We start from the raw sequence: 17,935 nt of genomic DNA, 5'->3' as shown, positions 1-17,935 counted from the left end.
TTTCTCATGTAACATGTTCAGAAAAACAGATGCTGTCATACTATGACATGATGTTACTAGATATTCTTATCAGTGATTTAAGTTGTTATGATAGAAAACTCCAATTTAATAAAAGTATACAAGTTCAGTGTTTATTTTTATTAATGGAATTCATATATGTAAGAAATAAAAACATACTTCAAAATGAATACATCTGGGATTGTAGGAAATGGATATCGTTTCACTAATTATTCACCCTTATCACGCTTCTAGGGTTAGAAAAAGAACGATACTTTGAAATTGGCACAGAATTTGGCTCGCTGTTGAAAATCCATTCATCATTAGGATTACACCAATATACTGCAACATTACTCAAGACTGGTTTGTTCAATTAGCCCTCTCTGGTGCACGCAGGGACCAGAGCCCCAGGCTAATTTTTCATAGCCGCCAGCCACCAGAGGCTCACGCGGAGTTCCTGTCTCACTCACCTGGGAGAAAGCTGAAGCAGAACATAGGCTTTTTCATTTCATCTTCCAAAGTCATTTTTAATAGTCTGTTAATTAAAGTCAGATTTTTTTCGGAGGCTGTGAGTGTAAAGAAATATAAAAACTCAAGTACAGAAGACCACAGACGTTTAGTGAGACATTTTGTTGGAATGAATTAATGGAAAAACTTCAAACAGTTTCCTGAGCTTAAGGGAGGTGTGATTTTTCTTTAGTTTGTCAAAAATATACATTAAGTGCTTGCTCTCTATCTCTGTCAAGTTCAGTTGTTTATTATGCGTTTGCTCTGGCCACATAGGCCTTGTTTTGTAAAAACAAACACTGAACAATTAGGAGTAAAAATATTGCATCAGTCTACTCACAGATTAGGACTCAGAATGCCATTCTACACTTTGTAGCTTTGAATTACTCTTTAAATTAAAAATTAATAAAATTTGATCCCAGTCAGCATTCCCCAGGCCCCTTCGCTATAAATGATTCTCCTCATCCTCGTCTGCATTTTCATTGCCTTGCTATTATAAGAAGTGCAGAACAGAACCCAAAATGAGTTTTTAGATTCACCCTAAATGATAGATAACCAAAACAAAGTCTCCATCGTCAAAGTCCATTAAGGTTATTTGATTTTATAATGCATTGCCTCCTGTTGCACAAGGCAGGTTACTTGGATGATTGTGCTTCAGAAAAAGAGAAAAAAAAGAAATGTTGTGCTGGAACTGGAAATGTGATGAGCAGATGTGGATTCCTTTTTCCTTTTGCACTAATTTACAGCAGATCAAATCAGCTTGATTTGCTTTCCTGTATTGGCCTGCAGAATGTTTTGGCTCAAATAAATGTACAAAATCCACTGTGAACTTCTTCCAGCCAAAGGTAAATTGTACTCTCTAGTGCAGAGTATCTTAAGTTTCTCCATATTTAGATTACTTGATTAAAATGCATGATTTTTCATTTGGAATGAAAAGATGGAAAGTGCCATAGTAGATTTGGCTTTATAGGACAGATTAGCGTAAATTAAACAATGGTACTCAGATGTTTCTGCTGTGTATGCTGTAAAATACATGAAGAAAAACTGACTGTACTGCCACTACAACACCAGTCAAATAGGTGTTTGACTGACAAGAAACTAAATAGTAAGTTAACTCGGCAACACTAGCAAATGAAGTGGAAGAATATGAACGGGATTGAACCCAGATGTTTGGCATATTTCCATCATCAAAAACTCATCTTGATGAAGGCCATGTGCCGAAACACTGTTCAACCACACTGCATTTTTGATCACTCTGATGTGTTTCTAGAGACTCAAACGTTTCCAGAAAAGAGGAAATGTGAAGGAAAACTAGTGTCTAAACTCCGATCAGTCAGTGCTCATATTGTTCTCCAGCCTCTCATAGCTATGCTTATTAATGTGCAAGATTGAGCCCACATTTCAGGGTGGAAGTGGGTATTAGACGAACCCTCCGCCGGCTTGTGTGTCAGGATGCAGTCCAGCCATCAGGAAGTGATGCAGTTGAGCCCTAAAAGTAAAAAATATCCCATATAGAACAACACAAAACCAGACAACCAGGGAGTCAGTGTGTTATGACTGCGTGTCATTTAGTTTTTGTATTGGTGTACCCAGTGGAGCAGGATACAGCTATCAACCGTGTTGATATAAAACTTAATCAGAGGACTGCTAACGCTGACCTCCGCTACATCTCTTTCTCTCTCATCAGGTGCTAACCAGTGGCCCCGCCCGAGTGGACAGACCCCCTCCTCTCCGAATTATGAGAACTCCCTTCACTCACTGGTAAGCTCCCTCTCCTCCTCCGTCCTCCAGTGAGCATGGGATATGATGGATGCTTGCTTTATATAAGTAACCCATCAAGGGCTGAGCTTTACAGGGAGATTCTTGTCTGACAAATGTTTTGCTGAGGAAGGTGGGGGTAGAGGGATAACCAAACTGAACAATACCTGTCCCATGGGGAATGCCATCTGTCCTCTACTCCGTGGGCCAGGACTGGGATGACAGTTGGGGGATGGGTTTAGTTAAGGAGGCTGGTGTGGGGGTGGCAGCTGTTTGGTGAACCACTTCTCCAGGATTCCTTCGCTGCCATGCGACCAGAGCTACAGATCAGCTTTCATCCAGCCTACTACCTGATGCACATGTTATGCATTTACATTTTCTGCTGGGAGGTTTATTATAGGTCAAAGTGTTGAATTATAGAACACTTATTATAACAGAAGTACAAACATCTTTTCATGATAAATAGAAATGTAACAATAAAGACAAATAATACAAAACAGTGTTTGCTCAAAATCGTCAAAAAACAAACAAACATACAGACCATGGTCTAAGTCCAAACAAGGCTCAAAAATTATGTTTTTAAAAGTGTTGTTTAAAAGTATTTTCTCATTGACATTATTGTGCCACAGATGTGTTTGCCACAGTAAAAAGCTGCTTACTGGCCTGCTGCTGGTTTGCCAAACATCTTGAAACCCATATAGGCTTTTGTTGTTTTATACAGTTGTGTGAAGAGGATATCGAACATCACCATGTAGATGTTTCCTCCCACTCTGCCTCCAGCATTGTTTTGTGACTTCGTGGCCACCAGAGATAAGTGAGCGTAAACAAGTGAAGCTAAAAAAGTGAATGATATCAGATAACTTGAACATTAGCAGCTAATAAAAGTAATGTGAATTCAATTCATGTCGTGTTTGACATGATGTATAACATAAACGCAGCATTACAGTTTTATATTTTTATATATTTAATGTTATATCTTGTAATTGTTAAAACTAGTTTCTTTGACTTGTAGGAGGGAAGGTAGACCTGCAGTGGAGTAAAAGGTAGCAGCTTTTGACGGTGGCAAATAACATTTTTAGACTGAGAATTTTCAATAGGAAAAAAACATTTATTTACTGTAAACTGCAGTGAGCATTATCTTTTAGCTAGTACTGGTACAACTTTTGGATGCGTGGGGCCATAAAACCACTTATCACTGCATATTTTTCTAATCTAAGCTGTAAAATCGTAGCCTTAAGAATGCTTAAACTATTACTTTTACTTAAAAAGATTCCATTACAGTTTTTAATGAGTAAATTATTCCACTGGCAGGCAGTGAAGGAGAGTTCAAATGATTGCATATTCTCAGGATTTGTTCAAGAGTGTGTTGAAATGAATTCATTAAGTTCCCTGGTAGTTGCCTCAAAAACTACTTGGGAAGTTGGGCACCCCGGTAGCTCACCTGGTAGAGCGTGTACCATTATTAAGGCTGGGTCTTTACTGCAGCGGCCTGGGCTTGAATCCGGCCCAGGCCCTTTGCTGCATGTAATCCCCTCTCTCTCTCGCCCCTGCCTTTCCTGTCTCTCTACTATCCAATAAAGCAGAAATGCCAAAAAAAGAAAAAATACCTGAGAATTTGGAAAGCCCCATTAGTTCTGGAAACAAGCAATGAACAACTGTCTAAACATGCGAGTTGAGGATTAGGTTACAGTCAAAATGACTCATCTTGTGAGTGAATATGGTTAGTGGGCCGCCAACAGCATTTTGTATTATGTTATGACTTCATAGCTGCCTTTGACAATCCACAAAACATTCCTCTAAAGTGGCCCGTTGCTTCATATCACTTGGGTATAGAGAAAGGCACAGCTGGGTAGAATGAATATAACAGTGCAAAGTAATATTATGCATTATAATTGTATCACTCAAGGGTAATATTGGACAATGGAGAAGGCAGCGTTTTAACAGTGGTATTTATTCAAATAGAGAAATAAAAAAACACAAAATCTGTAAGCCAACGGCATAAAGAAACTTTTGTTCATTTTATTTAATATGAAGTGGAGGATGTGAACTTTGTGTAACACCTCCTACAAACCCAAAGAAATTGAGAAAAGACCAATACTGTAGAAGGGGTTATTAAATGTGCAAACAATGAACATTTTCATCTTTACAAAGTGAATGGTCAGCAGCTGTGTGCTTCCTTCCAAATCCTGCTCTTCTTGTCTGTGTGTCTTTACAAAAACAATCTCTCTCCACAGTGTGTTTCTAGTATTTATAGATATCGATCTTTTTTCATAATCCTGTCTTATTCTTATTTGACTTTGCCAGAAAAACAGAGTTCATCAGCAGTTACATGAGCATCTCCAGGATGCCATGTCTTTCTTAAAGGATGTCTGCGAGGTACTCTTCGAAAGGAGCCTTTACTCATTACGTGTTGCATACGTCTTTGCTCATTTTGTTTTCTCTCACAAGTTTGGCCTGCAGTCCACATTCCTCACAGTGGCATGCAGTTTCATTTTTATTGCCTTTGTTGCCATATTGTCATGTTATGTTGTCTTTTTATCCATTCCAGCTTGCAGTAATCAGCTTAGGTGCAGATGTTAAATTCTAAATTAATTGTTGAAGGACTCCAAGTGGCTGTTGTGCATCCGTTTTTCAGTTTAACCATAAATGAAGCCATTTGTTGACTTTTACAACTCAAGCTGAAACGGCTCAATTGATCCTGCATTTGAATTGCCTCCTTTATCTTATGTTTCAGATGTTTTTTTGTTTCTTTTCAAGTCCACACCATACAATCAGTGTTTTCAATTTTTGTCCTAATGTGCTTATACTAAGCTGCTCTGTACTTCTTTTCCTCTCTTCTCCCTCTCCCTAACCCTTCACTCTTCAATCTCTGTGGTCCCCCCAGTCTCGAATGGAAGATCGTCTGGACAGACTGGATGATGCAATCCTTGTTCTGAGAAACCATGCAGTGGGCTCCACCGCCAGTCTGCCCAGCGACATAAACAGTCTGCTGGGACAGGCACAAAATGGGCCAATAGCAGCCATTGGAGCAAACTTCCCTGCCTCTGCATTGGTTCCAAGTCGGGCAGCAGCAATGGTATGAGAACTTCACATAAGTATTTAGATCTTAGATTTTATATGTATTCAGGATTATTGCATAAAGTGAAGGAGAAAACATATTTCTTTGGTGTATTCCTATATGATATCAAACTTCTCAAACTTGTCAAACTTCAGAAGACAAGAACCCTTGTCCACCTGTTCGAAACAGGTCCTCTGCCATGAGTAAAAAGTAGACATTTTCCACACATGACCAGTTGAATTTATCCTGACATATTTTCCATAAGTGTAATGGCTGGCCTATTGCTCACCCTCCTCTTGAGAGCGGCTGTATACACAAGGGCAAAAGAGAAATGAGAAAAACAGGCATAATGGAGTGAAGTTGTGCTTTGGTGTAGGAAGTGTTTGTGTGTTGCACTCCTTTTGGAGTTAAAATGTAAACTTTTTGAGAAACATGGGAACGCAGGTCTCAGTATAAATGATGACGTGTTCACCCATCCTCCATCTGAGGTATTTCATTTTAAAGAGCCAAGAGATTTAAACATATCTGCAGTGGAAATGAAAACGGGGCGACTCGTCTAACTGTAATCCGGAGGTGTATGGAAATAATTTGGGTCACACACAGGAGAAAAAAGACTTTATTTATTTTATTTTAATATTAATTTATTATGTTTATAGTGAATTAGTTCTAAGTAGTTCAGATTACTTATCTGGAAAGATTCTGGATGCAAATGATGGAAGTCATAGACAATTCAACATAAACACATTCAACAATGTGTTTTATGATTAATATCAGTCCTGGTCTGGTCCTTGATCAGATCAAGACCAGAGATCCATCTGGTTTTCCAGAAGCCATACAACTGTTTCTAGATAAAGACACAAATTTAGTAAGTTTGTAATTTAACAGAATTGATTCCATTAAAATATTTATAAGGTTTTTAATGAATATTAATGAAAAAAGTAGTATATTTCTACTTTTTAAGGCTGCAACCAACAATTATTTTCATTATCAATTAGTCGCTTTCTGTAAAATGTCAGAAATTAGTGAAAAATGCCCCTTACAATTTCCTAAAGCCTAAGATAATGTCTTTATATTGCTTGTTTTGTCCAAACCCCCAAAATATTCAGTTCACTATCACACTAGACAAAGAAAAGCAGCAAATCCTACAATTGGGAAACTGGAACTAGAGGATGTTTGGCATTTTTGCTTGTGAAGTGACGTAAACGATAAAACAGCTGCCAATTATTATTCTGTCAATCAACTGATCAATTAATCAACTAATTGTTTCAGCTCTAGTACTGTTACATTTTTCCTGTTAACCCAACCTCAGAGATCCAGCTGACATGAAACACACACATGCATACAGCTTATCCCCACACTCACAAACTCACATATTAAATAAAAATATTTTCTTCTGATGCCCATTTGAAATTTAGTGAAACAGAAAGGGAGAATGAAAAGATTTATTTCATGTTTTCATTTCGACTGACATTTTAGAGTTTATTTTTCACCAAAAACATTTCACTTGTGTTTTGTTGGCATGATCATCAAAGCGGCGCTTTATTTTGGTCCAACTTCTTATCAGGATTTTTTATGTCCCTCTCTGGTCTGTGGACTCAAGTCTTCTTTGCCAACATTAATTTATCTTAGATACAGTTAAAGTTTTTTGTTTGTTGTAAGGCTCTGTTTTGGGTGTTTCTGATACTGAAGTCTTTCAGAGTAGCTTGTTTGTCCCCTAACAAGAATTTTTCTGTGGTTGTCAGAAGAGCTCAGTTTGATGTATTTGTTACAGAGAGCTGGGTTGTGGCAGTGATGTTGACCGACAGCGACTGTGAGATAGAACATACTGTGTCTGCAGTAATGCAGCACTTCCTGTGTGGGAAGAGGTCCCCTCAGACAGAGCTCACCAGCCTCGGCACGGCACAGCCACAGGCTTTTTACTCCGGCTGACACCCCACCGTCTACCCCCTTCCACCCCCTTTTCATCACTTCTTTTTAACAACCCAGGAAATCTGAATCGTTGGAAACGTGTGTCTGAACCCGCGGCCTCCACCCAAATAGAGGTCCTCAGCTGTATGGTAATCAGGCCCAGCCATGAAAATGGCAGCGTTCTTTTCTTGCCAGAGCTGCGGCTTCCCTCCTCCTCCTCCAGACAAAGAGTTGTTTGGACACCTGTTGAGAGCACAGCAAAGATTAGCGTAGCGCTGAGGAAGGGGAGGGTCTCAGGGTGGCGGGGTTAACAGAGGCCAACAGTGACTGGGGATCACATTCCATAAGAAAAGGGGGGGATACCTCCTCAGTGACGATTTCCCCGCCTTCCTCTGGTTCTCAGAGGGGAAATCAAATAGCTCAAGAACATGTGGTAAACCACAGGAAGGAGGGACTTTGGTACAACACGGTGGGAGTTGAACATTTTTATGTTATGAATATGGACAAAATAACAAGGAACACAGAGGGATTTGTCTCATTTTAGACATGAGAAACAGACGTGGTCTTAGTTGTGGTTACAGAGAGTTAAGCCTGAGAATGTTGCAGCAGTAACAAACAGGGACAAATAAAGAGGTTTTCATAATGTATGTGTTGTTGCACAGGTGGCTTTTATTTTGTGTTTTCACCATTGGTTATGCATTCTACAACATACTACTGTGAAGCAAATCACCAAAGCACCCCCCAGTGTTGGGAATGACAGACTTGAATGACCCTGAACTTTGCTCTGGTTACAAAAAATAGCTTTTCATTTGATTAGTTAAATCTTTCTATTAGGGTTTCATAGTATACCTTGGTATGAAAATTGACAGTTATCATACCATGTACATTTGCTTGTCTGCGGTATTGAATTATAATAATATATATATATATGTGTGTATGTATGTATGTATATAATTCTTTTTTTTTAAACCATATCTACCTGCCATGGCACCTGAAGTTTATTCCTTCATTTTAGGCTCTTATCAAGCTCTCTCCTCTTGCTCAAAAGTATTGTTTTATGTATTGTCTCCAGAGAATGTCTGCTTCCTTTCCTGACAATGTCCTTCCTGCTTGTGTTGCAGCAGGGTGGTGCCCACGCTGACGATGCTTCCAGCCTGAACAACAGCCACGGAGGCCTGCCCAGCACCGGCTCCACATCCACCACGGAACTCAACCACCAACTGGAAGCATTCAGAGGTCAGATGCACCCCATTTAGTCTTATTAACTCATTACATGGCTGACTCAAAATGATATAGACATGGCGCAGTTTATGTATAATGTGTTACGTTTACATTTACATTGTCTACTACAGGTCTTACTTCAGCCCTGGCTGGCCAGTTGCCCGCCACCCTGGAGCTGAAGGTGGAGAAACAGGACAAGGATGAGATGCATGACAACCTCTCCACCGATGACAAGTCAGATGATGACAGCGACAGAAGAGATATGAGGACACCCAGAGCAGGGACACGCACGAGGTAACTTAGACTTACATATTTTTATTTTCAGCCAGAGAGAGAGGGAGACTTCTATTCTTTTTAGTTTCAACGTCTGTTTGTTTTTTGTTGTGTGCCTTTAACAGTAAAGCAGTTCTTTCTCCCACAGTATCACTGAAGATGAGGACCTGAATCCGGAGCAGAAGGCAGAGCGTGAGCGCGAGAGGAGGATGGCTAATAATGCCCGTGAACGCCTAAGGGTGCGAGACATCAACGAGGCCTTCAAGGAGCTGGGCCGCATGTGCCAGCTGCACCTGAAAAGCGAGAAGCCCCAGACTAAACTGCTCATCCTCCATCAGGCTGTGGCCGTCATACTTAACTTGGAGCAGCAAGTCAGAGGTCAGAGTCTACCCTTGCATTGTTGCAATGACTGAAATGTCAATGCTACATCACATCAAATCAATACTGATTCTTTAAAATGCTAAATGTTTTAACATAACATTCATGCAGGCGGTAATTTCATTTTAGTGTCACATCCAGAGAGGATACTGTAAATATAGAGTTATAAAAAGGAGAACTGCAGTAAACAGAGCTGCACTCTGATTTATAGGGCGTTATTTCACTTAGAGAGCTGCCAAATATGCATACTCAGCCAAAATATCACAACACCAGTAGAGAAACTGCTGGGAGGCTGCTCAAGATAACTGTGGTCAATGCTGTAGTATTATATGTATAGATATTTAAATTAGTAATGATGCTGAAGCCAATAATTGCATCAAGATAATGCCTCTTAATGCTTCGTTCACTCACTGAAATGCTGGATCTTCATATTACTTTTTGTACTTATGATGTGGTATGATAAAAAGAAAATGAACAGATCAAAGCTCTCACTATTTTTGTTCAAAGAAATGAGAAAAAAGTGGCAGAAAAGTCTGATTCCTGTCTCTGTGAACCTACAGAGCGGAACTTGAACCCCAAAGCAGCCTGCCTTAAGAGAAGGGAGGAGGAAAAAGTGTCTGGTGGCTCCGGTGACACCCAACAAGCCCACACAGGGGTCCATCCAGGCCTGACTGACACATCTAACCCTATGGGCCACCTCTGAGTAGCAGCCAGGTACTCTCACCTCTAGCTCTGCAACTAACAGTTATTTTTAATATTGATTAATCTGAGGATTGTTGTAGTCAATAATCTTAGGATTTAAGCAATGTCAGTATCTTCTTTTATCTCTTCTTAAAACAAGTTTTTTGAACAACTGGAATTTGTTGTAATTATTTTTTAATTATTTTATGTATTTTTATCTGTTTTACATTTTGGATTTTATTTCCTCATTTATTCACTCTGTAAAATGGCGAAAAATGTCCATCGCGATTTCCTAAATTCTAAGGTGTCGTCTTCAAATTGTTAGTTTTTTCTGACCAACCCAAAGATATTCCATTTACAATGATATAAACCAATAAAAGCAGCAAGTCTTCACATTGGAGAAGCTAGAACTACGTGATGTTTGCCATTGTTACATGATAAATGACTTTAGCGATAAATCAATTATTGCAGGTTAATTTATATTGATGGACCAATGGATTAATTCACTAGTTGTTTCAGCTCTATTCACCTCATTGGAATGAGAATTTTTCATAAATATGTGAAACAGTAGCAATAGCACTTTAAAATCAACCATTTTTTACAATCTTGAACCTAAAATATAAATAGATGTTGTTTTGTACCCTGTGTGTATTGATCTACACCTCCGATTAGTGTGTTTCTCCCTTCCTCTCTCCAGATCACAGTGATCCAGATCATTTCTGTCCCGCTTGAGTCGGTGACCTTGCTTCCCAGTGACAGACAGGACTCACGGTTTGTGATACCAATCAGAGGAGACACACCACTTGAAGCAAAACTACGAGACTAACACAATCCAGTCCTAAGATTGAAGAGGAGCCGAGCATCCAGCTCCCTGTGACCAGTTTCCATCTGCAAATTTCTCCCCAGAAAGAAAAACCTTCAGCACATATTGCTGTCTGCAAGAAGTGTGTTGCTTCTGAACAATCAGAGACTTCGCAATCTCCTCCAACCGTATGTGGAAATTGCCTTGTGCCTAAACTGAATTGACGAATGCATTGTAACAGCAAATTGTTTTTGTTTGTCTGTTTCTTTTTTTTTCTATTTATTATGTTATTGAGCTATAAAGTGTATGTCTAAAGGGAAAGTCAGTTCAAAGAGAAGTATGTGGCTTTTCAGTTGATCTATAGTTTGCCAGTGTCACCATTAAAACTGAGCACTCCACTCTGGTAAATCTTTGGTGAGGCCGAGATGAGGGGATATATTTGGGCACTGAGAAGATTAATTTATTGGCCAGTTTAGAATGATATTTATACCCAAATGCAAATTATTATTAGCTGTTAGAAATGAAGACATAAGCGCCCCGTGTTTTTAAAAAAAAAAAGAGGATATATTATTTATATTTATATTTTATTCATTCTGCCACTGGCCACACGTGTAACCAAAACTACCTATGTTTGTTTTTGTGTAGCTTAGATCAGCTTCTCTGCTACTGACCAGAGGAATAATAGGCCCGACTACATTAGCATCAACAACATTGTCTACAAAGGTGACAGACGAATGGCAAACTCTAGGTTTACTGAAAGCTCAGATTTAGTTGTTTTTTTTCCTCCCCTCGTTAGTGAGCAGTGAAAATACAGAGAGCAAACTATTTGCAAACCTTAGCATTCCCTGCATATTGTTTAGTGTCTTAACTAAAGGAAAAGGGCACTTTGTCGCCCTTCGGCTCCTTAGCCATATAGTGTTAAATGTAAGCGGTGACATATTTTTGCAGATTCTTGTCTTTGTTTAGCCTCCTGACAGTGACATGCTCCTGACGTCAGCACAGAAGTGGCGTCTCTTTTTTGTCATTTTCACACCACCAGCTAATCAGAGATTGCTTGATGAAGTTAAAAAAAAAAAAAAAAAAAAACAAACGACGACCACACATTCTCCTGGCCTGATGAACACATCACTTAATTTTCTTTCTGTTCATATCTCAAGACATTACAAATGCAGTTATTGTGAGTAAAATTTAGTTATGCTTATTTGTGTTGTAACAAGTCATTTCTTTAGGCTTCCAGCATTATAATGTCCAGTTTCAGTCAGCGGAGAGAACATCTAAGTTATTTTTTTCTAAGCCATGATATACTCAGTACAACAAACCAGACTAGATATTTCATGGATTTTGTTGGATATCATAGAACTGTAGCACAATAATGAACAAAAACAGTTGACAGGATTTTCTTTTATGTTTCAAGACATTGGTCATGGCATTATTTTGTTTTCCCTATCAGTGTGCATGCATTACATTTCTCCTTTTATTAAGTCTTTGGTCTTTCGACTTGCTTTATATTCCATTTGTTTCTTTGTATATTGTCTTCTGTCATTATCTACACCATAAACAAGGCTGCCACATTCAGAATGATTATTCTGTACAAAAAAGGGACTTAAATTAGAATAAAAGATGCCACACCAAGAGTTTACATTAAAGATTTATGATTTAACAACTTTGTTTTAGTCAGAAAAAAACTAAACAGTTTTTGTGTATTCTCTGACTGAATGTGGCCTTGTTCTTCATTTCAGTATTCATGAGCTTGTATTCATGTTGGCAGACTTTGATTGAAGGTATAATGTTTGCCACTTCCTGCTCTCTTTCCGTCATTTTTTAAAATTTCCTGTTTTTCCTATATTTCTTTGCTCCTCTGTTTGCCAAGTTAGACTTTACTGTATTCCCAGATGCTTTCCCTTGTATAATATATGGAGAAAAAAAAAGAAAATCAAAAGGAAAAAAAACATTTGGCTTATTTTTCACTGTAGTTAGTCTTTTATACAATAATACTGTAAGAATATTTCTTGAATTCTAAATATTACTCTTTCTAGATTTTTGAAAGCAAAAGTTTTGAGTAAAAAGTTTCTTACTTTATTTTACTATATTAGATAGTAAAATGTACGGTTATTTACAATAACCTGTCCATTATTACAGGAAATTTACAAATGGCATCACAAGAACGTACAGTAGCTGAATTGTTGCTCATAGTGCTTAAAATGGCTTCGTACGAGCTCCAGATTCCCAAAAGTGCGACCTCCATTTTATCCTTCAGTCTCCGTTGTTGATTGGTAAAAGATTTGTTTTTGTGTCAAATGAAAAGGTATTGTCGATGCACATCAAAAAAATGCGGCAACGAGAATTTGAATTTTCTGTCTTTTTCAACAGAAAAACACAATGTATATAACATTTATGTTGCAATAAATGTGCCATCTTTTTTTAAACTCAATTGTATGTGCATTTATTTCTCTCACTGAGCAAACACATTTGTTTGTTTCTTCTCCATATTTACATTTTCTCCTGTCCATAAAGTTTTATTTTATGAAAAGGCACAGGAAGGGTGAAGTAGGATGAGCTCAGAAACATGGGGATTCATTTAGACTTCCTTACTGTTTTTGTTTTTTTTGTTTGTTTTTTTTTAGAGACATTTCTACAGTGGATTTAGGCCAAATGAGTGTTTTATAGTATGTATCTAATTTCTGAAAATAATACCAGTGGACCATTGTAGACTGTATGAAAAGTGCTATGAATATATGTTTCTATTTTTAATAAAGTGTGATAGCAGCGTACTGTACATGTGCTGTGGTCCTGCTTTTTTTTTTTTTTTTTTACATTTTACGCTGGATGAAGAAATAGAGCTAGAGGCAGGTCCTGTATGAAAGCCATTTCAGCAAAAAGGAAAAATTAATATTAAGAACACATAGAGTGTCTATGCATCATGTAAATGCAGAAGAAAAAACAAATAGATAAACAGAAAGTAGAGTTCAGGAACAGAATTGATGCAGCCATCATGAAAAGTACAAACCTAAACGGTGTTCTCTAATAAATGCTTCTGGTGGAAGTGGCTTTCTGTAGACAGCAGCTCTCAATCTGCTACTTGTGCTGTGACTGAAGTTAATGAATCCCAAAAGTGTTGTGAAAATGCTGCTCTAAACCTGGAGGACTGTTGTGCTGTAAATCTCAGACCCCGTCCATCTGCACAGAATTATCCTCGTGCAGATGCAGAAGCAAGAGAGTGCTCATCACGTCCCAAGAGGTCTGATCCCAGTTCAGTTTTCTGAAAGAGGTGACACTTGGTGGAAAACTGCTGACTGCTGTTCTGCCTGTGGTGGGCTCAGGGATGCAATGTAAATCATGACTGTCATCTTTCAATATTCTCTGCAGGGAAACAGAATGTGTGAGAGTGTTGGGCTGCTGCTGCTGGTGGTGGTGGGTGTGCATGTTTTCTGTAGGAGTGGGACCACCATGTCTGAAGGCTGATTTCCTGTCATGGCTCCTGGGCCAGCTGACAGAAAGTCCTTGGCTCACATCCTTGAAGCTCGACCAAAGAGCCTGCTGCTCCTCCTGCTCTGAACAGTAAGATCATCCGCCACTCTGCTACTTTCAGGATGCATGCTGCACTAAACATGCTTCTTAAATTGAGCTTTTCTTTCAAGCACATTCCTATTTCCCCTGTAATTTGCACCAAATTACATAGTGCTTTCCAGGAAACTTCCTGAAAATTACTACAAAATCATTAGAATATGACAGGCCCATAATATAAAGTGTTACCTTTTAGTTTTTGTTTAATTTTTCCTTCATATTACAGCTGCACAGCATGCCAAGGCTACAGTAACATTTCATTAAAATACAGTCAAATTAGTAAAGCAATTTAAATCAGAACAATAGAACAGCTCTGCTTCAGGAAAATAGAACCTGCATCTCAGGCTTTCTTTGATGGTTTCCTATAATATTTTGTTTACTGTGCTGTTGCATTTAGTATAATATCTGTGTGGAGGAGTGCTGTGTGCTGCTGCTGAACCCAGTTCTGATATTTTCTGTCTTTTAAAAGACAGGAGGAAGTTAGAAAGATGGTTATCACGATGAGAGGAATCCTTCTATAATCTTGTGTCCATAGTCTAATGGTGTAGATTTCAACAGGGGACGGCACCACTTTGTCCAGACGTTTCCTGTCATGCACTGAGGTGTTTCTACACCACACAGTTAATCCGAAGGTGGGGATGCTCTCGATCCCAGAGGGATTAAATTGCATCATGCCCTCCTAATATGGAGAACGTTTTCTTCTGTCTTGAAAAGAAACGTCTTTGCTGAGCTTTCTTCAGTTCTGTTGTAGTGTTGACCTCACACTTTAAAGAAGAGGAAATTGTTACACCAAAGAATTTGTAGTTCTCCACCTGTTGGATTTCCTGACCGTTTATGACCAGAGGTAGATGGCTGCTATGGCTGTTCAGTCCATGACTACTACCAAGTTTTTGGCTGCACACCAGGGATGAAACCTCATTTCTGTAAGCTGTCCCATTACTGTTAGAAATCATGTTACTAATGTGGAAACTTAAACAACTTAACAGAGTTAAGTCATTTCTCCACCACATTGTCTTCAGTGGTGACTTTTTCCTGTCACAATGGTGCAGAGCCAGTTAAATTCACAGAAACGTTCCCAACATTTTTTTCCTGTAAAAAAAAATCCACAATGGAAAAGATCTCTGGTGCATGTCAGTTAGGTTGGGTTGCCACTGGAAAGCCTGCAGTCCTTCTTATAATCAGGATAAGACTGAGCTGTGTACTGAGCATGCCCAGAGGTCCCAGCTGTGGCACCTCAGCGGAGAACAGAGCACTCATTGTGTGCTGCTGTAACCCAACACAGTGGCACAGAGCTCAGATTAAAGGCTGTGGTGCTGCTCGGTTTCTCTGCGGACACACATATAAACAGTGGGCCACTACAAAGGCACAGGAGCAGCTGGGCCTCCAGTTTAACGTAGTTTATGTTGCAGTAGAAAGGTTTATAAAGAAGAACTTTATCATTTCTTCAAAATGTGTAAATTACAGTGAGCATTACATTTTTGTTGCTGTCATTGTTAGTGCTGGAAAGACATTTACTACTGCACTTAAGTAGAGGTATTTACTTGAGTATTTTCATTTTATGCTACTTTATACTACAACACCGTGTAAAGTAGTCTGCTCCATCTCAACCGGCTACAACATTAAAATGTTGCTTACAAGTTAACGCATCAGTAATATTGATCCTATAATATAATATGTACAGTATATATACAACCCTGAGAGGAGCTGGTTGTGTGCAGAATAAATGCTTTTACTTTGGATATTTTTATTGAAGTGCATTTTGCTTACTAGAACTATTTTTGTGCTTTTACTTTGGTAAGATTTTGAAAACAGGTACTTGTAACAAAGTATTTTTACTTTGTGGCATTACTACTTTTTTACTTAAGCAAAGAATCAGAGTATTTTTTTCCATCACTGGTCATTGTATACAAACATGGAGTTCAGACTGTTCAGCCTGAGATTGTGAAAGTAGGGAAACTGTCATTGTGTGATGTACTATTTGTGAAGTTTAAGGTACTTGTATTGGGTCATTTTATCCAGCATAAAGTAACATACACTGAATGACCAGAAAAATAAAAACATTTTGTCATTTTGCCAAAATGTTCGCAGTAGGGCTGGGTATTGTTTGAAATATTTTTACACTAGTGCCGATATGATACCAACGTTTTAGCATCAAAACTTTTTTCGACATCTTTCGATTTCTTAAATGTAAATGTTGTCTGAACACAAGCAGCCATGCAAGAACTTGCAAGAACCAGATTACAAATCTGTCCAGAACCAGCTTTAGGTATTTGCCAGTTTTCGATTTTCATCAGCCGGTACCAAAAAACTATTAAAATTCAGTACTTAGCGCCAGTTCTGAGAGGTGTTTCTAATATTTTTTTACCTTATTTTTATATATTGAAGAGCAAGAATATTAGAAACACATGACAATATCATGCAATCCAATACAACCCCACGATGTACACCCTCAAAAATGACCATGGAGTTAAATCAATGCCTTTCTAACACAGTGTCAACAGCAATAAAAAGTATTTTTATTGTGGCAGTAAAAACTAGATAATGGCAGAAGCAAATTTGGTTATTATTATATTATATTTGTTTTTTTAATGGTTTATTTCATAAAGCAGTTTATATACAGTTTAGGGTACAGGTGTGGCCGTTGATGCTGTGAAAACTAAATATCATCATATATTGTTGTTATTGTTCTGTGCGATATTTTGCATGCAAATGTTTGTGAAGGTATTTATATACTGTATCATATACATATACATCTGTCAGTGCACCTACAGGAACACTGAAACTGACTGTAATTCTGCCACTACCTACTTTAAGCCATCCTAGATATTATTTATCACTGCTCAGTGTTGTTTGCTTAGTCCTACACTAACTCTTAAAGTACATGTACACCACAGACACTTCACTTCTAAAATAACACTCACCCTCCAGAACATTTTTGAACATTTCTGCTGGACTCGCACCCCCCTGTGCATCACACAAAATGCTCACTTTGTATATTTACGGTGATGCGTTTACGGTACTGTCTGTGTACGTTAACAGCAGTACCACCAGCACAGGTTCTCATTAACTAACCGCTTTCTGGTCAGCTCACTATCCACTAGATGACGCTCTCGGTTTTTAAACACATGCAGCTGCAAATTGCATTTATGCAGAGTGCAAATAATTAAACTTTCATCGAGTTTGAAGCGAGCATATGCGTGTATAAATCTCCCAGGGCATTAAATAATTCATAAAACGTTTGTGCAAGAAAGTAATATCGATTTATGAACAAGTGCGTAACTTGTTATTTTTAATCTCCTAATATTTCTGAAATATTTCAGTGGGGGTGTTTTTGTCTTATTTGTATAATAGGCTATTTTCCCCAAAAGATATATTAGGATTTCTATCTTCTGGGTCCACCCATGTGCTCCCCCCTCCCCCCAACAAATAGCAAAATAGTGATTCATACCTCAGAATTTATGAACTCAGTCATTTTCTATTTTCTTCCAAGTACAAGCAAATAGGCTTTCAGTGATATTTAGTTTATTCAGTTTAAAAGATGTTTATTTAATAATGAGCTCACATGAAAGACTAATTAACGGAGTGGGTGTCAGGTCCCACCGCCTCTAGAGACCCTGCTGAGCTGAACCGAGCCGAGCTTGGCCGGTCCAAACTGAGCTGGGCCTGGGACACGTCCTGACCATGGTCCTGCCAAGGCTTCTGGGAGGATTCGTGATGTGAAATCTGTTCCTGGACCAGCGGACTGGTTCTTTGGGTGGGTGGGTAGGCGGGTTTGTGCGCTTGTTTCA

General features: G+C 38.6%; 1 protein-coding gene across 9 annotated transcripts in view; it reads left to right on the top strand.

Annotated features, from left to right (window-relative positions):
- Positions 1–13,359, top strand: part of tcf12 (transcription factor 12) — an 87,211-nt gene extending 73,852 nt beyond the window's left edge. For 2 of the 9 annotated variants that reach the window (XM_044191410.1, XM_044191453.1), the window contains 8 exons: positions 2,192–2,265; positions 4,567–4,638; positions 5,147–5,338; positions 8,353–8,464; positions 8,581–8,743; positions 8,871–9,100; positions 9,661–9,814; positions 10,479–13,359. In XM_044191410.1, coding sequence (XP_044047345.1) covers positions 2,192–2,265; positions 4,567–4,638; positions 5,147–5,338; positions 8,353–8,464; positions 8,581–8,743; positions 8,871–9,100; positions 9,661–9,803 — 986 coding nt within the window. In that variant the 3' untranslated portion in view covers positions 9,804–9,814; positions 10,479–13,359. Of the gene's footprint in view, positions 1–2,191; positions 2,266–4,566; positions 4,639–5,146; positions 5,339–8,349; positions 8,465–8,580; positions 8,744–8,855; positions 9,101–9,660; positions 9,815–10,478 lie in introns of all 9 variants that reach the window. The other 7 variants (XM_044191393.1, XM_044191383.1, XM_044191400.1 and 4 more) reach the window with 7 other exon arrangements.
- The last annotated feature ends 4,576 nt before the right edge of the window (positions 13,360–17,935 follow it).

This window comes from Siniperca chuatsi, linkage group LG1 (genome assembly GCF_020085105.1).
Source record: "Siniperca chuatsi isolate FFG_IHB_CAS linkage group LG1, ASM2008510v1, whole genome shotgun sequence".
NCBI lineage: Eukaryota > Metazoa > Chordata > Actinopteri > Centrarchiformes > Sinipercidae > Siniperca > Siniperca chuatsi.
This window is presented reverse-complemented; position numbering and strand designations above follow the sequence as displayed.